At 54.3% G+C, this 12,177-nt stretch overlaps 1 protein-coding gene across 2 annotated transcripts; it reads left to right on the forward strand.

Moving 5' to 3' along the window:
- The first annotated feature begins 9,218 nt into the window (after positions 1–9,218).
- Positions 9,219–11,848, forward strand: OTX2 (orthodenticle homeobox 2). 2 transcript variants are annotated; one of them, XM_069016079.1, is made up of 3 exons: positions 9,219–9,315; positions 9,697–9,869; positions 11,171–11,848. In XM_069016079.1, the coding sequence occupies exons 1-3, from the start codon at positions 9,219–9,221 to the stop codon at positions 11,789–11,791; spliced, it is 891 nt and encodes a 296-aa protein (XP_068872180.1). In that variant the 3' UTR covers positions 11,792–11,848. The 2 variants fall into 2 exon arrangements, with proteins under 2 accessions (XP_068872180.1, XP_068872181.1); XM_069016080.1 differs by having other exon boundaries at positions 9,718–9,869.
- Positions 11,849–12,177: the final 329 nt, after the last annotated feature.

Here is a 12,177-nt window from a genome sequence, read left to right on the forward strand (position 1 = left end):
GCAATATTTGTAAGTCTGAGAAGCTGCAAGAGGACGGGATGTGGATTTTCGAGCAGTGTTATACATGTGGGACCTTTGTTGCCGGACAGACAGACAGACAGACACCCGTGGCACAAGCCAGACCCTTGCCGCACGGATAATACCATCACCCACAGACCTTTTAGGAAAGAAAAAAAATTAACTGTTGTATTCGGAGCTGGTTTTAGACTTTTTCAATATGAAAAATACCTGCCTGCAAGGGAGAATGAAGTTAAGCATAAGAGTAATTTCTTATTCACATGGTAACAACAGTTGGTTTGGGATCTTTTGCAAGCTTTCTGCATTGTGGCTTTGTTTGGTTGGGGGGAAGCTGCTTTGGGGGGCTCGGGGGGTATTTTTGTAATGAACATTTGTTTCTCCACCAGCCAGCGGCTAAAGAAGATCTGCAAAGAATGGCAAAGAAGATTTTCGATTAAAACCTTAGCCCATCTCCACGGATTACTTTATATCGATTCCTATATATATGGCTGCAATTGAGGGGCTCTAATTAAAAATCCAAAGCGGGGTGGGGGGGGGGGGGGGGGGGGGAAGGGAAAAAAAAATAAAAGTTCTTTCTGGGTCTCAATAAAAGGAGCTTTTCATATACGGGAAATAAAGGTTGTAAAAGGTTACAAACGAAAGACTAGTTTAAAGCTTCTCTGCGGTTTTCTTTTCTTCTTTCTTACAAAACCCCTTTTCTGGCTCTTTCTCTCCCTCCCCCCGTTCCCCCGACCCCTTCATTTCTCCCAAGTTTGCCAACACGCGGGATGCGGGACTGTAACTGTTATTTTAATATCTGGGTTGGGAGCTATAATCTGATTGCTGCAGCGAGCTGCTCATCAAGGTAACTTCATGGCCTGGAGAGAAAAATTATGTAAACCGGCAGCATTAGCGCCTTTCATCCACACACACCCCCCACACTCGCCCCTCGCACACGGCCACAGCCCCGCAGCCCTGCCCCAGCCTCCCGCACCGGCCCCCGGGGGCCGCCCCACGCCTGCGCCCCCTCCCCGCACGGCCTCCCCCAAATGCTGGTTTATTTATTTAACACTGATCATTTATTTCTCTGTTTAAAGTTTGGGGGTTGGGTTTTTTTGGTTTTTTTTTTTTTTAGGGGGTTACTTCCCCCCCTCCTCCGCCTCGTTGCACATGAGACCTTTCCTCAGGTGCAAGTCTGACCTCACTTTCGCTGCTCTCGGGGTGACATTTTTAGGACTTGCCTGGCTCCAAGAGGAGCTGGCCAAATTTCAGATGGCCCCGAAATACCTCCACCATCCCCTCTTCTCCTTCCCCTGTCCCCCCCACCCCGATTATGAAACTTGGTTTCATCTACGCAAAGATGTTGCCTTCATATATTTCTTTTAATTTTTTTTTTTCCTTCCCCAAAAGAGGTGCCGGCTCCGCCATCCCCCTCCCAGACGCTTGGAAAAGAAGGGGCTTTTTTTTTTTTTTTTTTTTTTTTTTTTTTTTTTTTTTTTGTTAAACATTCTGGCATTTTAAAACGAATCTGACCCTTTCTCGAAGTGACACAGCTATACCAACGTCTCTGGCTTTGCACCCCCAGAAAGGGAGATTTTGGGGTGAGGGGAGTGTCGAACTTAAAAAAACAAAACAAAAACAAAACCACAAAACAAAACCACAAAACCACAAACAAACAAACCAAAAAAAAAAACCCCTCTAAACTAAAATAAACTCCAACCGGCACTTGAATTGCAGATGAACTTCAAGGAAAGTCTGGAATATTTTAACTAGACACAAATCCGATGAGGGAAAAGCTTAAAAGCGCATAGCATGCATCGCTTTCCAGAGCCGATCAGAGATACAAAGATGACAAATTATAAATCGGTTCATTTTGGGGTGGGTTTTTCTTTTCTTTTTTTTTTTTTTTTTTCCCCCTTGCTTCATTCCTTAACTTTCACCCGACCTGAATAAATGATTTCTTATTTTCCTCCCCCCAAGCTTGGTCATCATAACCGCGGGCAGCAGCTCAGCCCTGGGAGCGACACACACGGCGATAAAACCCCTCGCGGAACGGTCGCGATAGTGAGGAGAGTCGGAAATTAAACCAGAAGGAGAAGTGAAGAGGGTGAGCAAGAAAAGGAGAGAAGAGAGACAGCTATGCAGAGAGAGAAAATGGCTTTGTAACCCGACTGGCATCGGAAAGTTGGAGAACTTACTGAGAAGCAGAAGTTACAGTTTCTTTTCATCCCAGAAGCAGATTTTGGTTCTCTGAGCATAAAGTTCTTAGAGGGCAGAAAATCACACATCTCCACTCACTCCCCGTTAGCCCCAGCTAGTCTGGATCTCTGGGACTGTACCTGCTCTGCAACGCTTTCCAAACGGACCAGAAGAGATGGGAAAGTTTAAAAAAAATTAGTAAAAAATAATAATTTTTAAAAATCGAGATCCTACAGCAGCAACAATTGTTATCAAATTTTTTTTTGTAACTTTTCCCCGAGCTGCAGAAGGTTGAAGGCAGAGGCAGCTGCAAAGTGTGTGCAGGATTGCTCCAGGAAAGAAGGTTCCCCCTTTTTCCCCCTCTCAGATCCAATCTTTGCAAGAGCCATTCCGACACATTGCTAAGCTAAAGGGAAATTCTCTTTGATAAAGCGGTGTTCCCAGCTTCTGGGTTTTAAAACCTAAATCTATATTCAAATCTGGCTGAAGGTGTGTTCTGGGATTTATGAAAGCCTCTTAAAGGGGTAAATTTACCAAACCGTGACAAAATCATCACAATCTTACTTTAGACATCTGAAGTGGATGAGAATTTTAAAGAGACCCTTGTTTATTTAAGTAACACTGTCCATCTCTGCCACTTGTTTTATTGGCCGCGGGAATTATTCCCAACTTCTCTGGCTGGAGGGGACAGAGGGAGAGGCTGGGATGCTCCTACTCCCGTGGCAGGCTGCAGGCAGGGCAGCAGCTCTGCCCGCCCGCTGCCCAGGGCCAGGCAGCTGCAGGCAGGGCTGGCAGCCGGGCTGGGCTGCGCTGCCCATCCTGCTCTCCCAGCTACTTTCTTCAGGCACTGAATTTTATTTCTCTGCCTTGCTCAGCCCTGCTCTGCCACAGCCCGGCTGCCTCCAGCGCCCTGACACCCCTTTTTTCTTTTTTTCTTTTTTCTTTCTTCTTTTTTTTTTTTTTTTTCCTTTCCTTTCCTTTTTTTTTTTTTTTTTTTTTTTTTTTTTTTAAATTTTTCCCCCTTTATTTTTAATCGATTTCGAAAATACCCTCCTGGTCAGGATACACGGGAACGAATTATCTCCCTCATTCTTCCGAGGTGGATTAAGGTTATTAAATAATATGTGGGGGCGGGAGACGATGGCAAAGGCGGAGGGGGTGGAGGGGGGGAAGGGTTCAATCGGGATATTTATTCCTGGTGCTCTGCTAAAGGGGAGGCTGAGGGGTGGCGTGGCCGTGCCGACATGCGGGGAGGTGAGGGAAGGATTTGCCCGGCGCGGATCTCTGGGCAAGGGCTGAGAGAGGGGGGGATGCTGCAAAGGGATGGCGGCTGCAGCTGCCCCTCCCTTATCCCCACCCCTTCCCCCCTAAAAAAAACCCTCAACTAGATAAACAAACCCACAAAAAGTCCCCCCAAAAGAATCTCATGGGTCTGGGAGAGAAAAATAAACCAAAACACAACTCCAAAAAGGGCAGGGGCTGGGAGTCCCGTGGGGCCGGGGGGTACCAACCGGGGGTACCCCGGGTACCAACTTTCCACGGAGTCGCCTCGCAAATTAAAAAAAAAAAAAAAAAAATACAACCCAGCGGCCAAAGTGGGAGCGGCTCCTGCGGGCAGGGCTGCGGCGATTCTGGGCGAGGGGGTATTTTGTTTGTTTGTTTGTTTGTTTGTTTGTTTTATTTCCCCTCCTCTCCCCTCCCTCCTTCCCTTCTGCCGCCTCCTTCCTCCTCCTTTCTGGGAGGAAAGGATAAAAAAAAAAAAAAAAAGAAACACCAAAAAAAAAACCAACCCAAAACCAAGCCACACCACCCATCCGCCCAGCCCAGCCCCGAGCATCCCAAACCTGCTCCTGCAAACCTCCAGCCCGGGCTGCACCTCCGGCGCTAAAGTCCAAGGACAACCACGCTGGATCGCACGCAGCCAGGCTCGGAGGGAGCCACAAAGAGGCGAATTAATTGCTATAACTTCATTAACATAGGTCACCCCGTTAAAATGATCGAGCTGCTGCAGTTTTTTCCCCCCATTGTCACAAGTGAGGAAAGTGTGTGAGCGCTCCCTCCCTCCGACCTCAGACGCCTCCATCCTCCTGCCTTTTGCCAGAGCTTCATTTTCGGGGTGCTTTGACCCGGGAGAAGTTGAGCGAGGACGGGAGGTGCGAGGGGAACATGCCGGTGCCCTGCTCCGGTGCGCCCGGCCGGGCTGTGCCCCGCAGCGGGAACCCCCTGGGCCCTCCTCACCCTCAGCCCGTCACTGCTCCCAAATTATTTCAATTAAAAACATGTGCACGTCCCTATTTGTAAATCCAACGCGACGCCTCTACGTCCCGTTCTACACCATCATCCCTGCATATCTTTAAAAATATAATTTTAAATGCATTTACGTCGTCCCCCAGGTGACTCTATTTCCCCTCTTCCAGGCGTCACTTGGCCCCTGGGAAGTGGAATTGGGGTGCGGCCGATCCTCGGGTGCGACTGGGGGGACGCAGGGTTGGGGGCACCCTGGCACCCCGCTCTGTGCCGGGGGGGATTCTCCCCTTGGCTCCCGCGGGTTTCCTCTCACCCATCTCCCCTCTGCTCAGCCCAGGGCTCCTGGCAGGCTCCGTGTCCCCCCTTCACAAATATTTACTTATATACATTAATATCTTTTGTTGTTGTTATTATTGCAGCCACCCCCCAGCCTTTTGCTGACCCCCCTTCCTCGTCTTCCCCGGGCAATTCGCTAATTCCATCTCTGCTGTCCATCACATTAATTTCTACAATGACTTCATCCGCTCCACTCCATAATGTATATTTTTAAACCGAGCAGGTTCTTTTAATGTATATTCTGGTGTCATTTCGGTGGCTGTTATTTCTCTCTGGATTGTCCCCCCGGTACAGCAGCGGCCTGTTTTTTCCTCCCCCTGTGTGTGTTTTTATTATTTTCCCCCTGGCTTAGATGTGTCAATCACTCTCTCCCTGCCATTGGTTGGAGAGTTTGCGTCAAAAAGTTGCCAGAGAGGCGCTTTCTCAGCAAAGCTCCCCGAGAGAGGTAGAGACCTTCAGCTCCAACGCACCCTGCCACTATTATTAAAAATAAAATCACTTTGACCAGCTCCAGCACCGGCCAGCTCTGTATGTACCGAGCCCAGACCCCGAGCATCCCTGCATCCCTCTCCTGCACCGTCCCCTCCCCTTTTCCCCCATTTATTCTCCTTTTTCAAACATTTTTTCTCCACCCCCCCTCCGCCCCCCCCTTTCCCCCGATGTCGTGGGCATGTGCATGCGGCGAGCTCTCTAACCTCCCGCTTTGTGCTTTCTCTCCCAGCTCAGCCCGAGCTCTGAATTTGGCGAGGATCAGGGAGCAGGTTTCCCCCTTCGCCCCCCAGCCCTGCCCGCGGCTCCGGCGAGGCTCGCAGGTAAGTCCGACCCGCTGGCTCCATCCTTCCTTGGGGGAATCGCTGGGTGGGCAGGAATACAGGGAGAGGGGAATTAAAATTATAATTTAAAAAAAAATTATTATTATCATTTTCAAATCGCCTGTGTGCGGTGGGGGTGCGCCGGGGCGGGGAGCAGGCGGCTCCCGCAGGAGCTGCCCGGGAGAGGCCGGGCCGGGCCGGGCGGTGGCGGCCCCGGGTCGGTCCTCGGCAGGGACCGGGAGCTGCAGGATGAGAAGGCGAAGGGCCAAACCGGGAAGCCGGGGGCGCTCCCCATCGCCGCCCTCGCCCCCCGACTCTCGTCCCCCGCGGTCGGGCGCGGAGCCGCTCGCTCTCCGCGGGCAGGCGCGGGGCTTCACCGCGATTTCGTTGGGTACATGATTTTTTCCCGGCCTATTCCTTTGGCCTGTAGTTATTTCCTGACCTCAAACTGGACTTTTAAAATTAGAGAAAAAAAAAAAAAAAAAAAGGGAGAAATTTCTCGCCTCTCTCCACTCCTACCTGAGAACCCTTTCATCCTCCTCCTCCTCCTCTTCCTCGCGATGCGGAGACTCAGCAAAGTAATTTTGCAAAGGTGTTTCTGAGCACTCGCGGCCCGGGAGAACCGGGCTGGAAAGCGCAGGGAGAGAAACCTTCAAGGCATTTCGGGCCGGCGCCTCACGATTTGGTGTGGGCGAAACGGATGGCAGGAATGGCATCCAGGTCGGAGAGGGGCTGGAGCTGGTTTCCATCTCCCTCATCTTATTTTATTTTAATTTTTTTACGCCTTGGGAAAGCGCTTCCCAAAGACACCGACCGCGAGGAACGCGCCTCGGCCTCTCTCCTCTGAATCGCACCGCGCTGACAAAGAGAAAGTCGGGAAAAGTCCTTGTGCACCGGCACAAGTTTCTTTAGAACTAAAAACCTGCTTCGCTGCTGAGGTTTATTTCGATTTCGGCTGCTTAGAGAAGTTGAGGCTTATTATTTATTTATTTTGAAAAGGTGCAACTCCAGTTAAAAAAAAAAAAAAAATTAAAAAGGGGGGAGAAAAAGCACTTTAAAATGCGGCCGGGTGCTGCTGGGAGGCAGGGACGGGTCAGACGGCCCTGCGGCGGAGGTGGCTACCCGCCGAGCCCGGCTCCGCTGCTCCCGGTCCCGGAGAGGGGCCGCGGCCGCGGAGCAGCGCGGAGGTTCGGAGGGCGAAGCGCTGGGGACCGCCCGGCAGAGCCGGTGACGGGTCCACCCCCGCCGCCTTTGGCCCGGGGTGAAATTCCCATGTTGGAAAATATCACCCCAAACAGACCCTTCGGGGGAAAAAAAGGTTTGAATTTAAAAAGAAAAAATTAGAATTTTAAAAATGTCAGAAATTCGTTGGAGCGCGGCAAGGGCGGGTGAAGCGGCTCTCGTTTGCAAAACAAAAGAAAACAAATTCGCTTTTCTACCTTGGCACCTTTCCCCTTGCCCTCCGCGGGAGCCCCTCCGCGCCCCGGCCGAGCCCCCCCGGCCCCGCGTCCCCCCGCAGCGCGGCCGGGGCCAGGGGCGCAGGCTGCGCGCCCGGGCGCGGATCGCTGCCCCGCATTAATCACCGGGGCGAGCAGCGGAGCCGGGGCCGGTGGCTCGTAATTAGGGAGCGTGTGCCGCCCGGATTATCTCGTTAGTTTATCAAGAAAACATTTATTATAATTAATTCTCGGACGGGGTAATTATTATTGAGCGAGGGCAGAGCAACTGGTAGCCGGGATCCATGCGGAGCGGGGGGGGAGCAGGAGGAGGGGGAAAGGTGACAGATTGCGGAGTGGAGCCGTTGCTCCGCGGGCTGCGGGGCGGCCCCGGGATGCGCGGCCGCGGCCGAGGGGCTCCGCGGGCGGCCGCGCCGGGCTGGCGCCTCGGCGGGACGCCGCCGAGTTTAACCGAACGGCTTTAGGGTTGCTTTTTTTTGGGAGGAGGTGTTTGCGCTTTTTTTTGTTGGTTTTTTTTATCCTTTTTTTCCTTTTTGTTTGTTTGTTTGTTTGTTTGTTTGTTTTTAATTTTTGTTCGCTCGTTTTGAAGCGGGCAGCAACCCCCGCTTTGCTCTCCCGCGCGTCTTGCGCGGCGAAGAGAGCGGCGGCCGAAGCCGCACGGCCGCGGAGCGGGGCTACCCCCTCGGTAGAATCGTCCCCGTTCGGCCTCCCCCGGGGCAGTGATGCTAAAAGCGGGGCCCGACCCCGCGCACCCCGCGCTGGATGCGCGCTCCCTCCGCCGCTCGGCGCGTTTGTGCGCGGCAAATCCCTTCCCCGAGGGGAGAAGGGGAAACTCCGCGCCGCTCAGAACCCGCAGCGACGGCGCTGGTGGAGGGTGCACCGGGGCCGGGGGGTCCCGCAGGAGCCCCCCGGCAGCGCTTGGCCCTCCCGGGGAGTCGGCTGATCTGAAACACGGAGTTTTGGGGTGTTTCGGGAAGAAAGTTGCGCTGGAGTTTGTTTTCCCGACGGCCGCTGGGAATGGATGGAAGGGCGAGCTTTTGCTCTAAAAGATTTTTTTAAAATATTTTCTACGGGAAAAACAGCCTTAACCTTTTTAGGAGTCCCTGTTTGGCCCCTTGACGGCCATTTTTTTTTTTTTGGTGGAGCGGGTGTTTGGGTGCCCCTCAGACCCCGCTGCAGAGAGCCCGGTCCCGTCGGGGCAGCGAGAGGGGACCGGGGGAGCCCGAGAGGGGACCGGGGGAGCCGCTCGCCCGCCGGGGCTGTCCCGGGGCCGCTCGCCACCGAGGTGTTTGTTTAGCTTCAGCTCCGTCATCAAGAGTTTCTTGAAAGCCTAATAAATCTGTTACTTGCCTCCAAATCTAATTACCCGGAGTACTAATTAGGTGCAAATGGCCGGTGGAAATTACTGCAGACGTGGACTGATGGCGGGAGAGCAAAAAAGTTTGGCTCTTCCCGAGCGGGCATTTGAGCTCTGAAATGCAGCAACGTCGGGGGGAAGGGGAAAAGGGGGAGAAGGGGGAAGGTTTGAATGTTGCCCAAACCTGGGATAATTAAAGTCCTTGCAAGAGACTAGTGGAGAGATAGGTTTCTTGAATTGTTTCTTTGTTTCTCACCCTTGGGCTTTGTTATCTGCATTATTTATTTAGCCGAGGGGTTCTTTGTGTCTGCCAATGGCCCCAATCAAGTTTTGCTTGAGACAATTAGCCGGTGCCCGGCCGGGAATCCTATGCAAATGCCCCCGGCTGCCGTACAATGCGGGCAGTTGAAGGCATGGGGGGGTTTTGTTCGGGTAGTAATTACTGGCTGGGATGTGCCCCCCCCCTTCCCTCCCCTCCCCTCCTCGCCCTTTTTGGGGAGAGATGCGTTTATCTAGTCAGTCTCTCCTAGCTCCCAAATCCGGCTGGGGTCCGAGCTGGAGGATTGACGGGGGGAAGGCAGCGGGGATAAAAGCGGGGGGGGGGGAGTGGGAGGCGGGGGGGGGGGGGGCAGCGAGCTGGCCTGACTCCCCCTTCATCCCTCCATTGCTCCTTCCTCTCCCTCCTGCGCAGGCACCTGGCGGCCCCCCCACGCCCGACGGCTCCCCCAGGCACCGCCCGGGGCAGGCAGGGCGCTCGGCCGGCTCCCCCTCGCCCGGATTTCGGCCAACTCTCCTCCCCGCCACAACTTTAGCATGATGTCTTATCTTAAGCAACCACCTTATGCAGTCAATGGCCTGAGTCTCACAACCTCGGGCATGGATTTGTTGCATCCGTCCGTCGGTTACCCCGGTAAGCCACGTTTTTCTTCCCTCTTCCCTCCCCCTTTTTGCTCCACGGAGGAGAAGCCGCTGGGATTTTGGAGGCACAACATGCGCAGGGATCACGCTGGCTTGGGTGGGTGAGGGCGTGGGGTCCCTCTGTCTCCCTTCTTCCTCACCCCCAACTTTTTATGGGTGAAAGGGGCTGCAAACAGGGGAGACCCTGATGCTGGGGATCGGGGCCAGAGGCTCCAAACGCATCCAGGGGAGATGCGGAGTTGGGATTGCCGCACTGTGGCGGCTGATCCTGGGAGTGCGGGTTCCCCGGGAGAAGAGAGGGAATGTGGGTGCCCATCTGGGGAGGGGACTGGAGGGAACCCCGGCGTCTGAGGGGTCGCTGACTGACAGCCAGGGCCTCTGGCTCCGTTCGCAGCCACCCCGCGAAAGCAGCGGCGGGAGCGCACGACCTTCACCCGGGCGCAGCTGGATGTGCTGGAGGCTCTTTTCGCCAAGACCCGCTACCCCGACATCTTCATGCGGGAGGAGGTGGCCCTGAAAATCAACCTGCCCGAGTCCAGAGTGCAGGTAGGAAGCGGAGAGGCTCCGGAGAGCCCTGCCTGCCCTTCCCCTCCATGCCGGCGTGAAGGGGTTGGACTGGCCTGTGCCTGACGGGGAGGGAGACGAGGGGACTGGTTTAGGAAATGGATTCAGTCCCGAAGCCAAATCAAGCCCTTGTGGGGTGAAGGAGGGTCGGAGATGGGTGGGGGTTCAGTGAGGGGGTGTAGTGGCATTTTGCATCCCCAGGGCTGGAGTGTGCCCCCCTTCCTCCCCCTGCACTGAGGGGGTGTGATGCAGATCCTGGATCCCAGCTCTGAACCTTCCATACCCATCTCCAGCACCCCCAAATCCCATGCCCTGCATGCATTTGGGGGCCTTGCAGAAGCCACAAAGGACCCCCCCCCCTTCCCCAGGGATCACCACAATTGCAGAGCTGGGCCAGGTTGGGATCCCAGTTCACACCAGTACAGACTTTGTCCCCTTTGAGGGGACTTCGATGAGAGAGGGGCTCCCTCCACCAAGGCAGCCCCTCTCCTGGAGCTGGGCTGTGTCTCCTCTGCAGGAGCCTGCACGGACCCCATCCAGGCAGCATTTTGGAGGTGCTGCTGGCAGGGCAGGAGGGCGCTGCCCTCTCTGGGATCCAGAACACCCCAGCAGCAGGGGCAGGGCATCTCCACAGCCATCCCTCCCACTTGCCTCCTGGTGAGGCTTCCCGAGGCTGTGTGGTGCCATGTTCCCCTGGAGCGTGGTGGCTGGGATTGGGATGCCCCCATGCCAAACCCCCATCCTCCTCTCCACAAAACCTCCCCAGAGCCAGCCCCTTGGGCCTGGCTAAGGGGGGGTGAGATGGGCTGAGGGGCCAACTCTGGCCGAGGGGGTGAGAGCAGAGAGCCTGTTTGGAGGGTAAATGAGACATCTTTACCCCCCTCCCCATCCCCTACCTCTGCTTCACTAATTGTGCCCTCCTTTTCTGATGTTCTATTGTTTCTAATTAAGGGCTCGACTTCAATAGGCCTTAAACAGTGATTCCTGGGGGTCCCTGGCTGGCAAACAGCAAAGAGGGAATGCTTCCCCCTCTCCCCCAAAAGTGACCTTATTAAGGAATTTGATTTGTGATTTCCACTTGTTATTACTGCTGATGATCTCAGGGAGGGGGAGCCCCGGAGCTTTTCTTTGCAGCAGCCTGCAACCCCCTGCTCCTGGGGGACAGTTTTAGGTCTCCCCCCGGTGAGATCTCTCTGCCATCGTTTCTTTCCCACCTTGGGTTTGCCCGTGCATCCCTAACCCCAGGCTTTTTCTCTCTCCCTCCCCTGTGTCTCTGTCTCAAGGTGTGGTTTAAAAACCGCCGAGCCAAGTGCCGGCAGCAGCAGCAGCAGCAGCAGAACGGGGGCCAGAACAAGGTGCGGCCGGCTAAAAAGAAGAATTCGCCAGCCCGGGAAGTGAGTTCAGAGAGTGGGACCAGCGGGCAGTTCACTCCCCCCTCCAGCACCTCAGTCCCCACCATTTCCAGCAGCAGTGCCCCCGTGTCCATCTGGAGCCCGGCGTCCATCTCCCCGCTCTCAGACCCCCTGTCCACCTCTTCCTCCTGCATGCAGAGATCCTATCCCATGACCTACACCCAGGCATCAGGCTACAGCCAAGGATACGCTGGATCGACCTCCTATTTCGGAGGGATGGACTGTGGATCTTACTTGACCCCTATGCACCACCAGCTCCCAGGGCCAGGGGCCACCCTGAGTCCCATGGGTGCCAACGCAGTCACCAGCCACCTCAACCAGTCTCCAGCCTCCCTCTCCACCCAGGGCTACGGAGCCTCCAGTTTGGGCTTTAACTCCACCACCGATTGCTTGGATTATAAAGACCAAACCGCCTCCTGGAAGTTAAACTTCAATGCTGACTGCTTGGATTATAAGGACCAGACATCGTCATGGAAGTTCCAGGTTTTGTGAAGAACCTTTGTGATACCGAGAGAAATCGCGACGAGAACGAACAGGCTGGGCTGAGCGCTCCAGTTTTAGTCAGGTCTTGGTTAAATTAAAGAGAAAATTAACTCCACGGACAAACAAACGAACAAAAAAACCGACGGCAACAAGAGGGGGACAGTGTTGGTGTGATCCCGTTCAGACTCATCTCCTGCTCAGACGCTCTGGAAAAGGAATAATAAAGAGGAAAAACGGAGGAGGAAGGCCTTAAACGGACAGATCATCTAGTGAGCAGAAACCAGACAGACCCATCTGTGTTCTTTCTAGTTTTAGGCAATTGTTGGGTTTCTTTGTTTGGAAGAGGTGGGAGATCGTCCCACCTATGGGCCAGTTTTAAAAAAAAAAAAAAAAAA

Source organism: Aphelocoma coerulescens, chromosome 5 (assembly GCF_041296385.1).
Source record: "Aphelocoma coerulescens isolate FSJ_1873_10779 chromosome 5, UR_Acoe_1.0, whole genome shotgun sequence".
NCBI classification, from domain to species: domain Eukaryota; kingdom Metazoa; phylum Chordata; class Aves; order Passeriformes; family Corvidae; genus Aphelocoma; species Aphelocoma coerulescens.

What these genes read in the sequence shown, in the direction of transcription:
- OTX2 (XM_069016079.1), top strand. Translation starts at nt 9,219, where the DNA reads ATGATGTCTTATCTTAAGCAACCACCTTATGCAGTCAATGGCCTGAGT. An exon ending in TCCGTCCGTCGGTTACCCCG is followed by an intron (nt 9,316 to 9,696) that starts GTAAGCCACGTT and finishes ACTGACAGCCAG; the next exon opens with GGCCTCTGGCTCCGTTCGCA. An exon ending in TGCCCGAGTCCAGAGTGCAG is followed by an intron (nt 9,870 to 11,170) that starts GTAGGAAGCGGA and finishes CTCTGTCTCAAG; the next exon opens with GTGTGGTTTAAAAACCGCCG.